This window comes from Myotis daubentonii, chromosome 16 (assembly GCF_963259705.1).
Source record: "Myotis daubentonii chromosome 16, mMyoDau2.1, whole genome shotgun sequence".
Taxonomy (NCBI): Eukaryota; Metazoa; Chordata; class Mammalia; order Chiroptera; family Vespertilionidae; genus Myotis; species Myotis daubentonii.
Window position 1 is genome coordinate 46,379,809 of NC_081855.1, and position 19,185 is coordinate 46,398,993.

General features: G+C 52.4%; 1 protein-coding gene across 2 annotated transcripts in view; it reads left to right on the top strand.

Annotated features, from left to right (window-relative positions):
* FAM117A (family with sequence similarity 117 member A) overlaps positions 1-17,870 on the top strand; it is a 41,205-nt gene extending 23,335 nt beyond the window's left edge. Inside the window, exons 2-8 of one of the 2 annotated variants that reach the window (XM_059670673.1) lie at positions 1,189-1,349; positions 9,206-9,301; positions 10,743-10,853; positions 11,301-11,435; positions 12,524-12,725; positions 13,909-14,059; positions 16,641-17,870. In XM_059670673.1, coding sequence (XP_059526656.1) covers positions 1,189-1,349; positions 9,206-9,301; positions 10,743-10,853; positions 11,301-11,435; positions 12,524-12,725; positions 13,909-14,059; positions 16,641-16,941 — 1,157 coding nt within the window. In that variant the 3' untranslated portion in view covers positions 16,942-17,870. The remainder of the gene's footprint in view (positions 1-1,188; positions 1,350-9,205; positions 9,302-10,742; positions 10,854-11,300; positions 11,436-12,523; positions 12,726-13,908; positions 14,060-16,640) is intronic. The other variant, XM_059670674.1, reaches the window with a different exon arrangement.
* The last annotated feature ends 1,315 nt before the right edge of the window (positions 17,871-19,185 follow it).

A 19,185-nucleotide genomic window follows, 5' to 3' on the forward strand; every position in this document is an offset into this window, starting at 1 on the left:
GCCAGGGCTGTTAGTGTCTTTTTAAATGTCAAGCTCTTCAAGTTTATTGATACCCACAATCCCCAGTTCCTTTTGCTGTGCTTAATGCACAGATGAATTATTAAGGGATTAATACAAATGTGAAAGCATCTTGCTCTGTTTAAAGAAAAGAACCTTACAGATCTTAAGTTAGTAGTGTTTTGAATGTGGCCATGGAAAACATGGTCCACCGAGATGATTGAAAATTATAGATAATTCCGGAACCCTTACATGTTATCAACAGTCTCAACTTTTACTTTCTCCCAGAAAGCTGTGGTCCAGGTAAAATTAAAGTGAATGCATTTATGATTGCTTTATTTTTGTCCCATTTAGCCAGAAATCTGAGATAGAGGAGAGAACCAAAACGTGGATATTTCCCTAAGCTGACTCCTCAGGCTCAATAGTTGAAAGTCAATATTATATCATTTTCTTTGTCTCAGGCATCTAGGTTCCCTGGGGCTGACCAATCCTGAAGGAAGTATAAAGAGTCCTTCAACCCGGCCAGTGTGGCTGGCTCAGTGGTTGAGCGTCAATCCATGAACCAGGAGGTCACGGTTCTATTCCTGGTCAGGGCACATTCCGGGGTTGCAGGCTCAATCCCCAGTAGGTGATTCTCTCATTATTGATGTTTCTATCTCTCTCTCCCTCTCCCTTCCTCTCTCTGAAATGAATAAAAACATATATATTTTTTAAAAAAAGAGTCCTTCAGGTAGTTGGTTGAATTTGTGTAGTGCTTAGGAGCCCTGCAGTGAGTGCTGAAGGGAAGGAGAAGGGCGGGAGATAAAAGATGGAAGAAAATTTGGTTTTTGTCTACTTAGCGTTCCCTCTCTAATGATGGGAAACAGTCCTGCTCTCAGGAAACTCCGTATGGAGGCCTCAGACTTCACAGTTCCTAGCCCATTAGGAACAGGAAAAAGATGGGGGACATGTATGTAAGGTCATCCCAGTCCAAAGTAAAATGGTGCAAATTGTTTCCAGCGATAGCAGCCAGCTGGTTAATCGGGAGAGCTCTCTGTGTGTGCTTTTATGGGCAGCTCCAAATTCCTTTAGGGGGGGCGGATGCACGTGAAGAGGTGGCAGTCAGGCGAGGCTTCGGAGAAGAGAGAAGGTTGGTTTCCATGCCTCTTCCCACCATGCTGATGCCAAGGGGCGTGCTGTGCTCTCTTCCAGCCAGCGTCCCGTGTGCAGAAAAGCCCGTGTGTAGACCTCAGCCACCTCAGGTCCGACGCACATTCTCGCTGGACACCATCCTCAGCTCGTACCTCCTGGGCCAGTGGCCACGAGATGCCGATGGGGCCTTCACCTGCTGTACCAATGACAAGGCCACCCAGGTAATGCTCTCCCCTCACTGGAAAAGGAATAAGGATGGGGGCAGGGGCTGGCTGAGGAGGCCTTTGGCCTACTTTCCAACCCTCAGTCCTTGGCATTACTTGTCTTGGGTTTCGGCTGTACGTATTCACCATGTAGCATTTTGTCACCTCATGTTTACCAGCTCGGTTTTCTTTGTAAACTTACATGAAAATGAGTATGTATTGCACCTGACTGATGGGAGAGAAGTCAATCTGGGTTTTTCAGTTTGGCTTGAGTATTGATGTGTGGGTAAGCAAGAGCTGATTTTGGAATTTTATCTAGGTTTTAAAAAATGAGATTTGCCTTGCTAAAATTAAACCGAGGCCAACATCCAGTTGAGTTTGCACTCCCCAGACAACTGGAAGAGGTGGCCAAAGAGTGTGTTGAGCCAGGATAGATCTCACTGGAGCAATAGGAGTAGAAGGCTCTCAGATAATGGAGAGTTGATCCCTAGCCAGCAGCTCAGTCTGGGATTTCAGTGGACTCATTGGAGTCCTGTGGAGCCCAGGTCCCCTTTCTTCCCGACAACCTTTTCACTAAGCTTCGTGAACTTGGAAGGAATCGCCGCAGATCACCCAGCCCATTTGTCAGCTTTTGAATAAGATAGTGTTAGCCTGAGCAAGAAGTCACCTGTGAAATTATACAAAGGTATTTCTTCATCTGATTCAAGACTTCAACAGTCTCAGCCGTCATGTTGTTAAGCGTCAAACATTTTCCCTTCTGATGTAGTTTAAACCTATTCCTGTTCAACCTCAGGACAAATGAGTCGTCCTCAGGAAGGAAGGTACGGGCTCAGAGGCAAAGCAGCATCCTGGGGAGACTGGGCAAGTCAGCTCCTCCTGTGCAGCTTGGGGGGGCGGGGGGCGGGGGGCGGGGCGTGCGGTGCCCGCTCTGCCTGGCTGGAGATGGGGGGGGTGGTGGCCAAATGTGGAAGTGTTTCGTGCGCTCGCTTCACCCTGCCTCCTCTTCTGAGCACATCACGTCAGTCCCTTTCTTTTATTTATTTATTTCTTAATGAGGTCCGTTTTCCAATGGTGTTAGTGAGAGTCTGAATGCCCAGCACTGTTCTTGGCATGTCGGAGTGAAGAATAAGGAAATGAGAACAAGATTTGGCCGCTGTGAGTCTGGGTGCCAGTTCCATGGAGGCCAGTGAACAAACAGCTAAGGGATGCTTGGGGGCAAGTATCTGGCACATTTCAGAGGAGGGGAATTCTCATGGGAATGCCCTACCTTGGCCCTACAGGAATTTACTGCTGTTGGAATCGATGGCTCCCTTTAGATCTATGAACAGAAAGGGAAGGGAGAACACACTCCAGGTGGCGGACAGAGCAGGTCTACTTCCTGGGAGCCCTGGGAACTGTTGCTCCCTGTACCCTTAGAAAAGGGCAAGTAGGATAGGTCATTCTTCCCCGTCACCGACCTGGAGCACACACCCCTTTCTCTTTGGAGAGTCGTGTTTAGCCCAAATAATGTATGTAGTCAAGGAGGGCTTCCCGGAGGAACAGGACTTGAGGTTACTTCACGTGTGTAAGCTCATGAATGCATCCCTCTTTGTCAGATGGCAGGCTGCCATGTAGCCTGTCTCTGTCATTTCCTGCTGCCAGACTTCTAGGAAGCCTCCGTCCCACTCTTCACATAGCATTCTCTGTGTCAACTCCAGGCAGGGTTGGCCTCGGATTTAGAGGCATGGACTCTAGGCTGTGTGTTGCTGCTCAGGCTCCAACTGCAGGCCAGATCTTTTATATAACAAGTCTGGGCTTCCTGCCACAGCAAGACAGAGGTCAGCGATGCGCCTCCATGGGCCTGGCAAGGCCGAGCTGTGCAGCTTTCCTCTTTCCCTGGGATGGGCTCCAGCCCTCGAGGAACTCTTAGCAACCTGTCAATATTGTGGCTGCAGTCAGGAGGTGGGAGAATTCTGATCAACGTAGGCATCCAAACCAAGTATGTGCTCTGCCCATCTTTCATTCCTGGCCTTCTGGGAATTTTCTGCTTCTAGGTTTTGGGCACCGTTCAAATTCCTGCTTGGGTCCTTGGCCTGGCACAAGCTACCTTCCACACTGGTATTACACCATGATGACCTGAGGCTCTCCTGGCATCTCCCTACTGAGCATGGGTATATCACCCAGAATGGACTGGAGATGAGTTTTTATTGAGGAGATACTAGGGAGTAAGGGGAAAGGTAGGGAGGTGGGATCTACCAAAGTTTTTGAAAGCTTTTAAACTGTTAAAAATAAATTGGCGCCCTCTCTTACCCTAATTTTTCTGAGCTTGAGGGGGCCTGTTCCCACCCCTACCCCACATTCTGTCCTTTCTCTTCCAGCCACACCAATATAGTATCCTCTGTATCTGGCTGGCCTTCACTTCTGCACTCTTCCTCCCCGCACCGCCTGCACCTCTCACCACCCCCCCACCTCCTCTTCCCCCCGACCCAGAGTCAGCAGCCAGAGTGTGTGTGTGGAGACCTCATCAGCCCTGGCATTCCCGGGGGCCTGCCTTGCAGTAAACAGGGAACCACTGTGCAACTCCCTTTTCTGAACCCCATAGAGCAAGCAGGAGCCCTGCCCGTTCCAGGCAAGTTTCAGACCTGGGCAGCAAGCACAAGTCACCTGCCAGGCTATTTGGATAGCCAGTTGGGCTGCATCCTCAAGGCTTCCTCACAGGCAGAAGGTGGAGTGAAAAGCCCTCCGTTGTCGAATATAGCAGGTTGACAACAGCCCCAGTAGCCCTCCCTGGGCTTAGCTGTGTTTTAAGCCCTTAGGCAGGCACAGGTGGTGTCCAGACAATTTAGGGTCTGACATGGAGGGCTGAGTTACCTCGCTGCTTGGGGCCGGGGAGGAAGAGACGTGGATGGGTCCCACTGGGAAGCTGGTGGTTCTGGGAAGGCGAGGAGGTCTGAATGTGGTGCTCGGGGAAGGAGTGCTTTGGAGATGCTGCATGTTCTGAGGCAGGACGAGCAATGGGAGAGGGATGAGCAGGTCTCCCAGAGACCAGCTTGGTGAGACCAAGGAAGCGCTCAGGTGCAGCAGGAGCTGGACGCACAGTGGCCAGCCAGGGAGGAGGAGGAGGGCTTCTGTGCAGTCACCTTAATCTGGAGGACTTGTCAGGATTCTCCAGATCAACCTGAATTTCTGCTCCCCTCTCCGGACCACTCTTCCCCCAACTCAGCTGGTAAACTAGAGCTGGCTGCCAAGTGGCCTCTCCTAGCGGCTGGACCTGGGCCAGGGTGGTGGTGGGCCCACATGCCCGTTGCGGTCACCCCTCTCTCTCCTTGCTGTGCAAAGCACTGGAGTCTTCTGCACTCTTCTGGAGGGAGGAAGTGGTCTCACCACAGCTGGCATGGCTGTTTGAGCAGAATTCCCCTGCTGGTGTTCTCATCTGCAGACAGATGGGACCTGGGGACCTGCTCTGCCTCCCTCCACCCACCGCCCCCACCCACCGTCCCCTCTTCTGTTCATCCCCAGCCTCACTTGTTCCAGGGGAGATGGGGAAGCCTCCATGACAGACTTGTTCCTTAGGCCTGACTTACCCTTTAGGAAAAAAGATGGCTTAAGTCCTTGACAAACCTCATGGTGTGCCCTGAAGGCAGGAGGCAGGGTGGCATCTCTGTTTGGGAAGACTTCCCTTTCTGTGACTTGCCCTACCTGTGTCATGTCGTCCTCCTTCTCCCAAGCCAGTGCCTTAACATTCAGTGGTGACACACAATTCAGTTTGCCCATGATGGGCCTGCCTTTGTGGGGGTGGGGGCCTGGGCACAGCGCCCACTTCCCCAAATGGTGAGCAGGACCAGTTGTTCAGCATGTGGTGTGACAACAGCACAGAATGTTTGAAAATGGGTTCATGATGGAAAATGTGAGCGTTGCATGGTCACTGTAGGGCCAGAGATGGTGGCCTTGGCCACCTGCAGCCGGAGTTCTCAGAACTGGCCGGCAGACCCCCCTCAGAGTCTTTCCTGTCTCTGTCTGGCCAGAGTCCCAGGGAGCCGATTCCCTGCTGGATTTCATTTCAACACGTAGTTACTGACCATCTGGACCAAGCCAGGCACCATGCTGTCCGGTGCCTCCACACAGGTATACTGGGTTATGCTCTAGGACCCAGCTGGGCTCTGCCAACGTCACTGGAGACAACACAACTAGACTCTTCCTGCCGCAGAGTCCAGGCAGAAACTTAGTTGGGTTGGGGGCAGAGAAACAGACTATAGTTGGGAGGGTTTCAGCTCCATTTGGCCCCTGCCTTGTTCTATCAGGCTGGTCTTTGGAAATCTCTCCTCCATCCCTGTGCCCAGTTATCCGTCCACATGGTGCTCTGGGATCCCAGAACCCCAGGCAAGGCTTCCTTGCTCTAACCCACATCAGTTTTGCATAATCCGAGCATCATCTGCACAGTTGGCTGGTAAATAGCCCTGCTTTTCCTCCAGCTGCTCCCCCCGGGCCAGGGTGTTCACACAAATCTGTTCCAGTGCATGAGTCCCGTTGACCAACATGACTTTGGCCTGCTGAGCACAAGCTCCACCCTGCTTCCAAAGGGTCATCTGGAACGACTCCTTACCGTGCTGTCACGCAGCATGGCTTGGCTCCTGTTGTGCCCCAGAGGGCTGCTCTTTGAAGGGTAGCCTTCAATAGCCGTGACTTCTCTGTGCTCCAAGGAGACCTCTGGTGAGACCCAGAGGAGGAGGGGCTTGTCCACCCAGGGGCACTGAAGATAAGGGGCAGGGCAGGGCCCCCACTCTTGACGCTCCCGGTTCAGTAGGAGGCACCAAAGACCACACTTGTGCACATGCCTGCCATGAGAACTCTCAAGGCCAGCATGTGAACAGCTTCAGATACAGCATAATCTATGTATAGGTACCCAAAGCTGCTATAACAAATTACTTCAAACTTAGTGACTTAAAACAACAAAAATTTATTCTCTCACAATTCTGGAGGCCAGAAGTCCAAATTCCATTTCACTGGGCCAAGATCAAGGTGTTGGCAGGGCTGCACTTTCTCTCGAGGCTCTCTGGGAGATCCGTTCCTTGCATCTTCCAGCTTCTGGTGGCTGCCAGCATTTTTTGGCTTGTGGCCACATCACTCCCATTTCTGCCTCCATGTCACATCGTCTTTTCTTCTGTGTCTGTCTAATCTCCCGCTGTCTCTCCTAAGGACACTTGTAATGGCATTTAAGGCCCACCCAGATAGCCCAAGATAATATTTCTACCTTGACTTAATCATCTCTGCAAAAACGTGACTGCCTAAGTAACATTTACAGGTTCCTGGGATTAGGACCTGATACTGTGGGGGACCATTTTTCAATCTGTCACATCTATTGACCTCCCACTGCTGTGCCCCTGGCTCACTCCGCTCCAGCCGCACTGACTTCCTCATCGTTCTCCACACATCAGGCTCGCTCCTGCTCCGGGGCCTTTGCACCTGCTGTTCCTGCCGCCTGGATCACTCTTACGGGGCTCACTCCCTCATCCCCTTCAGGTTTTTCTCCAGGCATTACCTTTTCGTTGAAGACTTCCGGACATTTAAAATCAAGTCGGTCTCCCCATCGCCCCACCCACATCCCAGCATTCCCAGCCCCTTTCTTTGGTGTACTTTTCTCTTTAGTACTTGTCATTGTTGAGACTGTGTCCCCCAACTAGAACATAAACTCGAGGGGGAAGAGGATTTTTGTTGGTTTGTGCATCGTAGTGTCCCCAGCACCTGGAACACTGCCTGGCACAGTTTGCATTGAGGAGCTATTTGTTGAATGCATGAATAAGAAGAAGGAGCTGGGATTGGTTTGCCTGGGTAAGGCAGAGCCAAATATGGAGAGGAGAGCCCATGGAATGGAGGGTAAGACGGTGATATCTACGGCCGGGTGGAGTGTTGAGGCAAAGCGGTGGCCTTGGTAGCACAGTTTACACAGAGTAGGCAGTAGTTGCTGGAAGACATTGCAGAACAGAGCGCAGGGAAGTAAAGCAGATTGAGAGAGGAGATGATCCTCGCTGCCGTGAATTTTCACATCCTTTCTAAACTCCAGCGCGAGCCTACATTTCTCCTTCCACCCCCTCACATGTTTCAGAAGAGAGAAGGCAGTTGAAGAGTTTGCCAGAGATGTTAGTGGAACCGGTGGCAGCCTGAATGTGGCTGTTTTTACCTCTCACCACCCACCTGTGAATACAGCATCTTCCTGGAGGAGGGGAAGCAGGCTCATCACCTTTGTCATCCCTCCTCCATAGCCGCTGCCACCTTTCCAGGGACAACAGGCTAGTGGGAGACTCAGCACTTTGATTAGCAGAGCTAGTCACCCGTGGGGTTGGCTTTGGAGCCCCGGATGGAGGAGAGTTCAAGCACTCCGCCGAACCTAGGGGGCTGAGGGGGAGGTGGACTTCCTCCTCACTTTTCAATCTGTGCAGCAGCCATTTCTGAGGTCCGTCTGCCAGCTCTGGTTTAGAGAGATGTAGGCATCTGGGAGCAGACAGCTGCTTGCTTTCCATAGACTGTCAGGCAGCTTCACCTCTAGGGCTTTGGGGTCTGGGCCAGAGGATGTGCTGCCTGCCTTTTTCCTAAAGGAGGGGACTGTGGGGGGATGGATCTCGGATAGTCTCCCGTGGTGCTAGCCTCAGGGAAGGGAAGTAGGCAGTTGTCTCACCCTGGCTGTTGTTTCAGTCCAGCTGAGGTTCTGATGGGTGGGCAGCTGGGAGAAGGTAGAACCAAGGAGCCCCTGCCCAGGGCCCCTCCCCGGCAGCTGTCACAGGACAGGCTGCTCCCACAGCCCTGCTCAGCCTGTCCCTGCTGAGCTCTTCTTAGCAGCTGTTGGGTGTTGAGTTGTTGGGTTTCTCTCTCTTTTCCTCCCCCTTCTGTTTGCAGCAACCTCTCCGGGGAGGTCAGCAGATCTGTTGTAGGAGACGGTTCCCAGGCCCTCATGGTTTTGGCAGCTCATGCAAAGAACTTAGAGAGGAACTGGTTCCACTGGCGCATTCCCCCTTGGGCCCCTCCCTTGGAATGGAACTAGGGATGTTGGTGGTGGGAGGAATCTTGTCCTCCTGCCTCGTGCTTAGAGCCAACAGCTTCCTCCCTCGGCTTGGGGCTCAGGAAGTGGGTCTACACACTCCCCCTGCCTCCCACCTTGGGCCAACTCTGTCTTCTGTGCAGCAGCAGGAGGGCGGCCAGCAGACTGACAGCCCTGTTCTCAGAGGAGCAGCGCAGGGCCCAGGAGAAGGAGCTGTGACAAAGCCAAGAGCGATCAGGAGTCAGGGCTGAATTCAGAATCTGGCTCCCTCCATCTGAAAATGTCCCATCCCTGGGTATTCAGGAGGCCTCCCTAGCACTTACTCTGTGTGCAGGGGAGACTCGCGGAACCAGCTTGAGGCACCGCACCGCACAGACAGGGATGGAGGGAGGGGGTCTCTGTTGACCTTTTTTTCTGCTTTTCCAATTCATGCTTCCTGTCTAATAACTTGCTTTCGTTAGGTTCCCAGGAACCTGGGCCTGTACAGGGCACACGGAGGGTTCGAGCATAAAGGAGGCCAGTGGGTCCCTGAGCCCATGCCTCTTTGGAGCTGGTGGGGACAGGGAGGGCAATCCTTGAGCTCACTGTTGGGGAGCACTGAGAACTGGGCCTGTCAGCCATGTGTGGAAGTCGTAGAGAACAGAGAGCAGGCCGGCCTTGCTGGCTCGTCAGGAGGAAGGTGATGGGAAAGGGAGTCAGTGGAGAAGCCTGGAAAGAATAACAGAGGCTGACAGCGTTGAGGAGGGCTGTGGAGCAGATGAGAGAGCAGAGGCCACTGCCTCCTGTCCTGGGAGACTGTGTGTCTGCTTCCCCTGAGCCCCGCCTGAGAAGCTGCTCCGTTTCACGGTTCTTCTCCCTGCAGACCCCCCTGTCCTGGCAAGAGCTTGAAGGAGAGCGGAGCAGCTCCTGTGCGCACAAGCGCTCGGCGTCCTGGGGTAGCACAGACCACCGCAAAGAGGTAACCGTCCCCTTTGACCTCCTGGCCGGAGTAGCTGCTCTCGTCCACCCCCAGCACCGCGGGTGCACCTGCTCCCAAGTGGACCCACACTTCCATCTCACTTGCCTTGACCTGGTCTTTCCCTAATGAGATGGCTCCTTGCAGCTGCCTCCCAGCCGCCTGGTGGCCAGGCCTTTGGAGCCAAGACCCTCCTGCCAGCAGGGGCTTGGCCAGTGGCCGCTGGTGCCCTTCAGCAGCCGGGCACAGGGTGGGAGCCACCATTGTTCTCACTGTGCTTTGAGGTTGGATCCAGATAAGCGGTTCAGAGGCTGGAGGAAGATAGGGAGTGCCTTCCTGGGAACTGAAAAGCCCCAGCCCCATATAGTACTTACTATTCATCCAGCCTTCGTTTTAAAAGAAGAAAAAAATAGTTATTGTTTCCAAGCACTTTTTCCTGGCCCTCCTTTTCTCTCAGGAGGGTTCCAGTCATCAAGGTTGACTAGAGAAAGCCATAGACCGGAATTCCAGGGCTCCCAACCCAGCTCTGTCTGCCACCGCCCAGCTTGCCAGGGGTCACCCTTGACTCTTTTGTGGGGGAGTCACTTCTGCCTTCTTGGTTGCAAAAACAGAAAAAATATGAAGTCTTTAAGGCTAGTGGAAAATGCAGAGTATTTAACATTTGTAATTATCAGAGTAAGCAAGTTATTTACACTAAGCATGGAGTCATGGTTGAATGATCCCCAATAGCAAATCTGAAAGCACTTTGTTTTTGGCAGTAGTCATTTTGCGTGGCTGTGGGCAGCACATCTACCCTCCGAATTCCATTTAATTTAGGCCCATATTTAAATAGCTCGGCTTCTGAGCATTTGCCAGCTGAGGCAAGTAGGTCTAGAATCCCAAATGTGACAGGGATAATATTCAAAATTGTGGATGATAATCCATAATTGTTACAGGAAATGGAAGTCGGGACAAAATCTGATATTCCCTCTGGAGAGCTTGCTCCTCACTCAGCGCAGTCTGCTTCTAAAATGGGGGGAAATCCTTCCATCCTTCCTGGTCCCGGGCCTTTGAGATAGCTGTGAATGTACTTTGGGGAGTGAATTCAAAAACATCATTTCCCATTTCTATTCATAGAGTAGTATTCCATGCCTTCGGAATCTGTGAAAGACAAAAACGGTTTGAGTGTTGTATATTTTTAAATTTTTTGGAAACTGATCCATCTGTGCAATACAGGGTAATTCAAACTATCAAGTCACCCAGTTGATAAGGTTCCCAGCTTGCCCGATGAACCCATCGTCAGAGTTTGGAACACCACGGAGGTGGCTTGAGATGGAAGATGAACTGCCATTTCCCTTTTAGGCATTTCCATGGGCCTCTGGCAGGAGCCGTGCTGGGAGGAGGGACCCAGTGCACTTTTGCTTTGCTTCACCTGCCTCCCCTCTCCCTCTCTCTGGGCCCCCAGATTACCAAGTTGAAGCAACAGCTGCAGAGGACAAAGCTGAGCCGCAGTGGGAAAGAGAAGGAGCGGGGCTCCCCCCTGCAAGGAGACCATGCTGTGCGGGGAACACTGAGGGTATGTCACCACCCAGCTCTCCCCTTTGTCGTCCTCCCTGGCACACTCCCCCCACCACGTGGGCAGAGCCTCTCGGGTTGAGCCCTACCACACCATATGTCCTGTGGCCCCGTGGGTGCCCAGGTAACGCCTTAGTGTGAACTTGGACTTGGTGAATGACATTGGAAGAGCTTCCCACTGTTCTGAGTTTCTCTCTCCCCCACCCCCATCCCCTGTACGATTGAGGCCGTGATGCTCCTGCAGCCGTTAAAAGCGTACCCCCGACCTCTCAAGGCGCCAACCTCTGGAGAAAACCCCACTGACTGGACCTACTGCAACCAGTACCTGTGCCCAGTTCCTCCTTTACTCACTTGGTGCTGCCCTGTAGACATGACCATTACCCCCGGCCGAACTGATAGCTCCCGGGCTTGGTGGGTTTCAGGGAGTGCTTCATGTGTTCCTCCTCAGGCGTCCCCTCCCAGCTTCCCGGCAGGGGCCCCTGTCCTTCGACTCAGCCCCTGCCTGCACAGGAGCCTCGAGGGGCTCAACCAGGAGCTGGAGGAGGTGTTCGTGAAGGAGCAGGGTGACGAGGAGCTGCTGCGGGTGAGTGGGGCTGCAGCCTGGGTGCGCTGACAGGTGGCGTCTGGCCGGGTCTGGTCGCCGGGGCTGGGACTCTTGCTCTTTGGGGCTCACAGGCGACGGCCACAGCAGCAGCGTGACGGGCAGACACCAGCCTGCAGAAGGAACTCGAATGGAGTTGATTAGACTCAAATGGACTTCCCCGCAGGGCCAGCAGAGCTGTGGGTGTGACGGGGAGGCTTTCTGGGGGTGGGCCGGCAGAGAGGCAGGTCCCAGAGGGAGGAATGAGCGAGGCGTTGTTCTTCAGCCAAGCACCAGCTCACTTCCCGCATACTTGGCACCGCTGCCGTCACCCCTGTGCCCAGTGAAAGCCACCCGTTGCCTGTATTACCACTCCCCTCCCCCGTCTCCACCTGATGACAGATATCCATCCTTCCTGCCCAGTGCCCCCATGTGGCCTTCCCCACCCCACTCCCAGGCTGAATTATTTGCTACCTCTTCTGAAGTCTCGGGCACATTTGTGTACTGACACGTACAATTGGGGAATGCCATTTGGGCAGTATGAATATAATTCTAGTGGGCACACTCCTCCGTTTACATTTACTTGCTGACTGATTTTAAGTTGGCATGTATGTAGAATTTTATACCCACCCAAACACACGCGCACAATTTGGTGAGCTGTAGGTACAAGTGCCACTGAATGTGAGGGGGGCAGGGTGTTCAGTGCGTGGTGTTTGCGTACTGGTCCCATCGTGGCCTACAGCGGGACGGTGTCCTGGTGGCTGGCACACAGGAGGTCCCTGCCCTCATGAGGCTTACAGCCCGATAGGGGGGACACACTGAGAAACCATTCAAATAAATATGCAATTATAGATCAGCTGCAAGTGCTACAGGGAGAAGACCGAAGTGCTAGGGGAGAAATAGCAGGGGGTTTCCCTTAGATGGGGCTGGGGAGTCGGGAAATCAGTGACTTGAGGAAATGGTGTCCTGCTGTCGCTGTGCGTTATGAATAGAGGATGGAAACAAGGGCAAAGGGAGGACCCCAAGGGTCCCCACAGCTCTGTTGTCCTGAAGAGCCAGGACAGAGTCATCACCCACCCTTTCCCCGGCAGATCCTCGATATTCCTGATGGGCACCGCGCCCCAGCTCCCCCCCAGAGTGGCAGCTGCGATCTCCCCCTCCTGCTCCTGGAGCCTGGCAACCTCTCCAGCTCTCCCTCCATGCCCCTGGCATCCCCCCAGCCTTCTGGCCAGACCAGCCGCGAGGAACATCGGGGTGCCGTCGAGGAGCTGGCATCCATCCCCAATGACAAAGGTAAGCTGAGGAGGCCCTGAGGCGGCCGAGGCAGCAGGGCCCACTCGGGGTGCAGAGCCATCTCCACTCCCTTTTCTGCCTCTAGTCAATGGCAGGCCTGGCATCTTTATTTGCCAGGCAACTAGTATATCTTTGTGAGTCGTCTTTATTCCATACATTATACTAGTCATAACAACGGTCCTTGATATCGATTCTGATTTGTAATTTACATAAAGTCCCTGCACCTATACTTTTATTTAATCCTCACTGGAATCCAAAGAAGCCCTCCCTTCATCCCATATTTGGCTTGAAAGCCCTCAAGTCTGTTCAGGTGTCCACTGTACCCATTACCAGCACTAGGTCTCAAGGTGGTTGTAAATGACATAAAATAAGAGAATGTGCCCTGGTTTGACCCAGATGGAAACCCAAACTTTCTGACTCCAAATCTCTACTTTCTGCTGCGCCCTGGCCGCATCACGAACAGGACAAGATCCGAGTCCTTCCTTCCCGATAGTAATGATCCTTACTTTATACAGCACCGTTGCCTGCATCGCCTCATTTGATTCTCACAGCAATCCCATGAGGTAGGCTGGCCAAGGGCAGGACCTAACAATACACAGAGGTAAACAGAGCATAGAGTAAGAAGGAATAAATGTGAGATAAATACAGATAAAGTCAATATTTGCAACCTAGGGAAAGTACATTCGCTGCGTGAGAAGCAAGAGGAATTTTATCCCACGAGTGGGGTTGAGTAAAGATTGCTTCTCTGAGTCAGTACAAGAGCTCTTCCTGGAAGAAGGGATAGATTTTCAAGGCTGTGGAGAGGAAGAAGCTATGGTATGTTGGCAGGCAGGGCAGTGCAGCCTTGAAAGAAGGAAGAGAGAGAGACAGAAATTAGGATTCCTTTAAGTCCGAGGCTTGGAGTTCCCATTGCCGTTCATCTCCTGGAACATACAGTTGGTATTAGACCTGACTTTTCTGTCAATTCAGCTGCATTTTTTTTTATCCTGTGTAACAAGATACGTATTTTTGTAAGCTGCCTCAAAGATCTTTTAAGGTCGAGTATAGAAAAACAGCCTGATTGAGCATGACCCCTGCCCCCACCTTCCTGCATCAGCCTCTTCCCTTTACGCCAGGGCCTGAGCGGAGGGCGGTGGAGATCCTTCCTTCAGCTCCACTGGACTCAGCCTTGCTCTGTTTGCAGCCTCCCCTCCAGGCCGCCCGGCCTTCCTTGAAGACGGCAGCCCATCTCCAGTCCTTGCGTTTGCCTCCTCCCCTCGGCCCAATCACAGCTACGTCTTCAAACGGGAGCCTCCGGAAGGCTGTGAGAGAGTGCGTGTGTTTGAAGAGGCCACGTGAGTACATTAGCGGGAGGGACAGGGATGGGGGGCCAGCCCTGTGTTGTCCCACCGGATAGGCCCTGCTTCCATCTTGGACTCTCCCTCATCCCAGAGGTGCTGTCAACTTTAGATTATTGGTGCTGCAGATTTTCCATGATCAAACTTGTTGACATTACCTACTCTGAGCACCAAATTTTTGCTTATCATTATCTCCATAGAAACCTGCTCTCTGCCCACATGCCAGCCACAAGCGCAGCAGGAGCTGGAAAGGAAAGAGTTCTGAAACTAAACCCTTTGTTTCTTCTATTTTTTCCCATCCCTGGGGAAGGTGTGAGAATTTACTAGACCATAATCAGAGAGAGAGAGAGGATATATTATAGTTCTCTTCAGGCAGAGATGAGAAGGGTCTCGTCCCCACTGAAGCTTTCTAGTTGCTTCCGAGTCAAGTCTTCACCCTGCAGCTGCAGTGATTCAAGTGTCAAGAATGTCCAGACAGAAATTTCCCGTCCTTGCAAGTAAGGACTATGGAATATTCCCAAACCTGATTGGGCAACTCAGAGGCCGTTCTTCCATGAGCAGAGAACATTGAGAGCCGGCCCACACAGCCAGCCCCTGTGATAGGCACCCTAAGAACTCATTTCACTCCCCGCCCCCCCCCCCCACCAGCTTTAATATTCATCAAGGCAGATTCACCGTGGATGTTGGTTTCCATGGCAGCCAGGAAGCTTGGTCGCAGTGTGTGAGTGGACATTTAGCTGGGACAGGTTTGTGGCCGTGAGGGCTCCATCTGTATCTCAGGTAAGGGAGAGACTGGCCCTGGATAGTGGCAGGAGGTACATACATAACCCAGAGTAGGAGTTAAGGAGAAAACCATAGCCAACGGGGTATTTCTCGCATCCTCACTGTTGCCTGGTACCTCTCCAGAACCCTGAGTCCTCTGGGTGAATTGGAGGGAAGAGGCCAGATTGTGTAGCAGACTCTGGACTTGTGTGCCCTTCCCTAGTCCACGTTACAGCTGAGTAATTACAACATCGAATTGCTTGTGGCAATTAGGCAGTTGCTTGTCTTGAGTCTTTTGTAGACTCCATGTTGGAAGAGGTCTTAAAGTCATCTCATCTAGATTCCTGCCCCAGTCAGCCCTCGAAGAAAGTTGCTAATCCATCCCTTCCTTTCTAAGATATCCCGGGATGGAAATTCTCGGCTCACTGGGGTCTCTTCATTGTGTCAACTTTCCTCCTGAAGTTCTTGTATTTCGTGGTTCTTTTGCCACATTTTCCCCTCCTCTCCAGCTGCTGACCCGTGAGATGGCCTGGATTTCCCAGAGGGGAATCAAGCTGTTCAGGGTCGTGCTGGCTGCCCTCATGTCCCTCACACGTTGCTTGGTCTCTGGGTCACCTTCCTCACGTGCGTCCGCGCACCCCGAGAACATTCCCTCTCCTGCCCATTCCACTCTTCTTGCAGGGTTGGAATTCTTCGAATTTACACCTAAAGTAGTAACCAGCTTATCAGGCTGCACACTCAGTGCCTTTTTCTGTACATATTATACTTCAAGGAAAAGGTAGTTGCTAGGATCCACTGGCGACAGAGCTTCCCCCATCTTCCTACACATTCATCTTCACTCGGGATCCTCATAACCAGCAGCTTCTCAGGCTGTTTAAACCTCACAACATGGTTATCCACTTCCTTTTCTTATCAGAAGGATTCCTTATTCTAGGACTGTCCGACCTAGCCTCCTTTTACCCTTCCATTTCCCCTACCTGATCAGAAGGGTCCAGATCACTCTGTCCTCGTTAAAGGTGAGACAGTTCAGGCCACGACCACAGGGTAAGTTAGAACTTAGAGCTCCTGATGAGGTCGGGCTGCCTTTCCCACAATGGTTGCTATCTTTCCCTCCTAGCACATATTTTAAAAATCACACCTTTCCATTGTGCTCAAGAATGAGATTCTTTAGGCCGGGAGATTTCAATGGAGGACAGTTTTGACTCCCACGGGACATTTGGCAATGTCAGGAGACATGTTTGGTTGTCACAGCCTGGAGGGAGGGGGTCAGGTGCTACTGGCACACCTAGTGGGTAGGGCCCAGGGATGCCATTAACATCCTGTAATGCACGGGACAGCCCCCACAACCAGGGATTGTCCAGCCCAAAATGTCAGTGCTGAGGCCAAGAAACCCTGCCTTAGACTGTGAACGTCTTAGAAAGTCATTTGCATGGATCTCTGCTTTCAGGCAAGGGGCCTGCCCCCAAAACACTGTTTATTGATGAAATCTCCCAAGTTAAAAGATCCCTTAGTCTCTTCTAGAATCAGATTGTCAGGAAGTTCTCCTCTCTGTCTAGCTTCAATCCCTCCTGTTTCAATTAAAGTAGATTTCCTGTTGTTCAGCCATATTTCTAAAACACCAGAGCCAAGGAGCCGAAAGACTGGTTGGTGCTCAGTACCCTTTCGTTTTTTTGGTCAAGTTACCATCCTGTTTTAACAGAGACCCAGCTTCTCTACTCCCTGGACGCTGGTGGTTTCTCTTTTTGCTTTGAGTGTGCATGCATGTGTGCGTGCGTACACACATGTATATCTGTGCGTTTCTTTCTCCATCCTCCAGATCTCCAGGTCCTGACGTGGCCTTCCTGACTTCCTGTCCCGACAAGAACAAAGTCCATTTCCACCCGACCGGCTCGGCCTTCTGCCCCGTCAGCCTGATGAAGCCCCTCTTCCCCAGCATGAGCTTCATCTTCCGAAACTGCCCCACCAGCCCAGGGTCCCCTCTCCCTCCCGCCAGCCCCCGGCCACCGCCTCGGAAGGATCCAGAGGCCGCCAAGGCCTCCTCGCTGCCCTTCGAGCCGTGGCAGCACACCCCGCCCTCAGAGGAGCCCGTGCTCTTCCACAGCTCCCTGGTGGTCTGAGGGCACCCCACCACTTTACCACGGAGACCAGTGCCTTGGTGGCAGGCCCCTCCCTAGCTCCCCTGAGGTGGGGGATAAAGGCGCCCTTCCCTCCCGGCCTTCGAGCACTTTCACTTATTGTGTCAAAGCCCTGGGTCCCCTCTCTGATGGACGCTGCCCCTCCTAGTGGGAGGGGACCTGCCTTCTCCACTAGCCGCTGGGCAGCTCACAAATCATACCTGTGTTCTTGCCACCCCCCTTACTCGGTGGAAAACTCACTCAGAGGGTCTTGGGTCCCCTGCCCTTGGGTGTGAGTCCAAAGGACTGTATTTGGGGCCCTTGTCCTTGTCATAGAGCAAGCTGGCCTTGAGCGGGGTAGAGGGGACACCGCAGATTTCTTCCCCGCTCCTCCACAGACGTAGAAGAGGAGACGGGAAGATCAATCCCCACATCTTCCCAGCCTCCATCCGTGCTTCCCTCTCATTGGAGGAGCAGACCAAAGCAGCCCTAACGGGCCATAACACTTGACCAGTCCAGCTGCTGGCAGAGCGGGGACCCTAGCGTTTTCCCAAGTGGCATTTTCATCTCGCTTTCATCCTGACTAAGATTGTCTTAAGCAGCAGCTCAGCCTGCCCAGCCCCAGGTGGGTAGGGGAGGAAGGAAGAGCTGGCATTCCGCCAGGTGGCAGGTGGGGACTCTGTACCCTCCACCTGCCCCAGGACTGGGTTGGATTAGAAAAATGCCTATTTTTCTTGTATCGATGTAGAAACTCTATTTTCTCCCAAAGACACTATTTTTGCAGCAGTTTGAAGTTTGTATATTTTCCGTGCCGCAGAGCTTCACAAAATTGAAGAAGAATGTTAATGTTCAAGTTTTCTTATCCTGTGTTTAGAAGTTGTTTTTTTGCAGATCTTGGTGTTAATAGACCAAATAAATAAGTATTCCCAGCAGTTTGAGGTTCTGTTCAATATTTAGAGGGGGAGGAGAAGATGGAAATTGAGGAGATTATATTGATTACTTCATCCTTGTCTTTAAGAGGAGCCTTAACACATAATGATGTCAATGAACTGAGTCCCTGTCCTCAAGCCACCAGGCGTGGATTCTTCACATGGATGAGTAAACAGTGGACCCACGGAAAGACCGCCCAGAATGAAGAGTGTGGTGGAGGTTTGGTGAGGGAGTCATCCTTTTCTGGAATGAGTCTGGAACGCTACCTCAGGGGAGTGGGTGTCAGAGAGGAAATTAGGGCGACCAGTGGAAGACAATCTGACGTCGTGGGTGCTCCCTGACTAGGAGAAGAAATTTCTTGTCCTGCTGCTGCCTCTCAGCTATTAATAGTGCCACACCTGTACGGGCTCTTGGGCTTTTTGGGGAAATGGAGACAACCATCCCAACATTCTGATGGTGTTTTGCAGTTTACAAAGCATTTTCACAAAAGACACTGATCCCCAAGGTATGGATGAAAAGTTGGCTACCCCAAGGGCAGTTGTAATAACTACAATTATATCTGTCTGAAAGACCTCAAGACAAACTCCTACCCCAACGTGGTAAACATCAGAGAACGCTTGCATAAAATGCCATTGATGTGCTTGCATAAGATATCATTTCAAGATTAAAAGAACTCAATGAGAGAAATGTGATAAATCCCACTGTACTCCTGAGGGAAGGACAGAAAAGACTGACTACCTTCACCCCAAAGACAAAGAAAGATACAATGGCTGGGATTGGGAACCAGGTCATTTGAACCCAGGGCCCATGCTTCTAACCACAGCGCAGTCCCACTTGTTACGTCCCCATTCATTTCAGAGGAGGGGGTCAAGGGGATCGTTTGAAATCCCAGCTGGTGAAGAGGCGGAGAAGGGAACGGGAACCCAGGCCTCTCCCAGCTGCTGCTCCGTGCCCTGCAATCACTGACAGATTCAGTGGACAGGCAGTGCGAGGGCTCATGTATGGCGGTCTCTCCTCCCCCACTAACACGAAGGAGAGAAAGGCCCCAGGACAGACCCCATCTCCTCTCTTCTTCTCCTCCCGCTGAAAGGTATTTGGCCTGTCCCCTAACGCCCCATTAGTCAGCCAGGCCCGGAGTGATGGGTGTGGTGCTGCCCGAGTTTCCTTCCTCTGCCCGAGGCTGTGCCAAAGGAGCCGGCTGCTAGGAGGGGAGCAGGCGCCGCTCCCCAGGGAGCCCAGATGCAACGAAGTGGGGGTTGGGGGCGGGGAGTGGAAAGACCGGGGTCCGTCTTGCCCTGGTTCTTGGTGCCAGCAGGT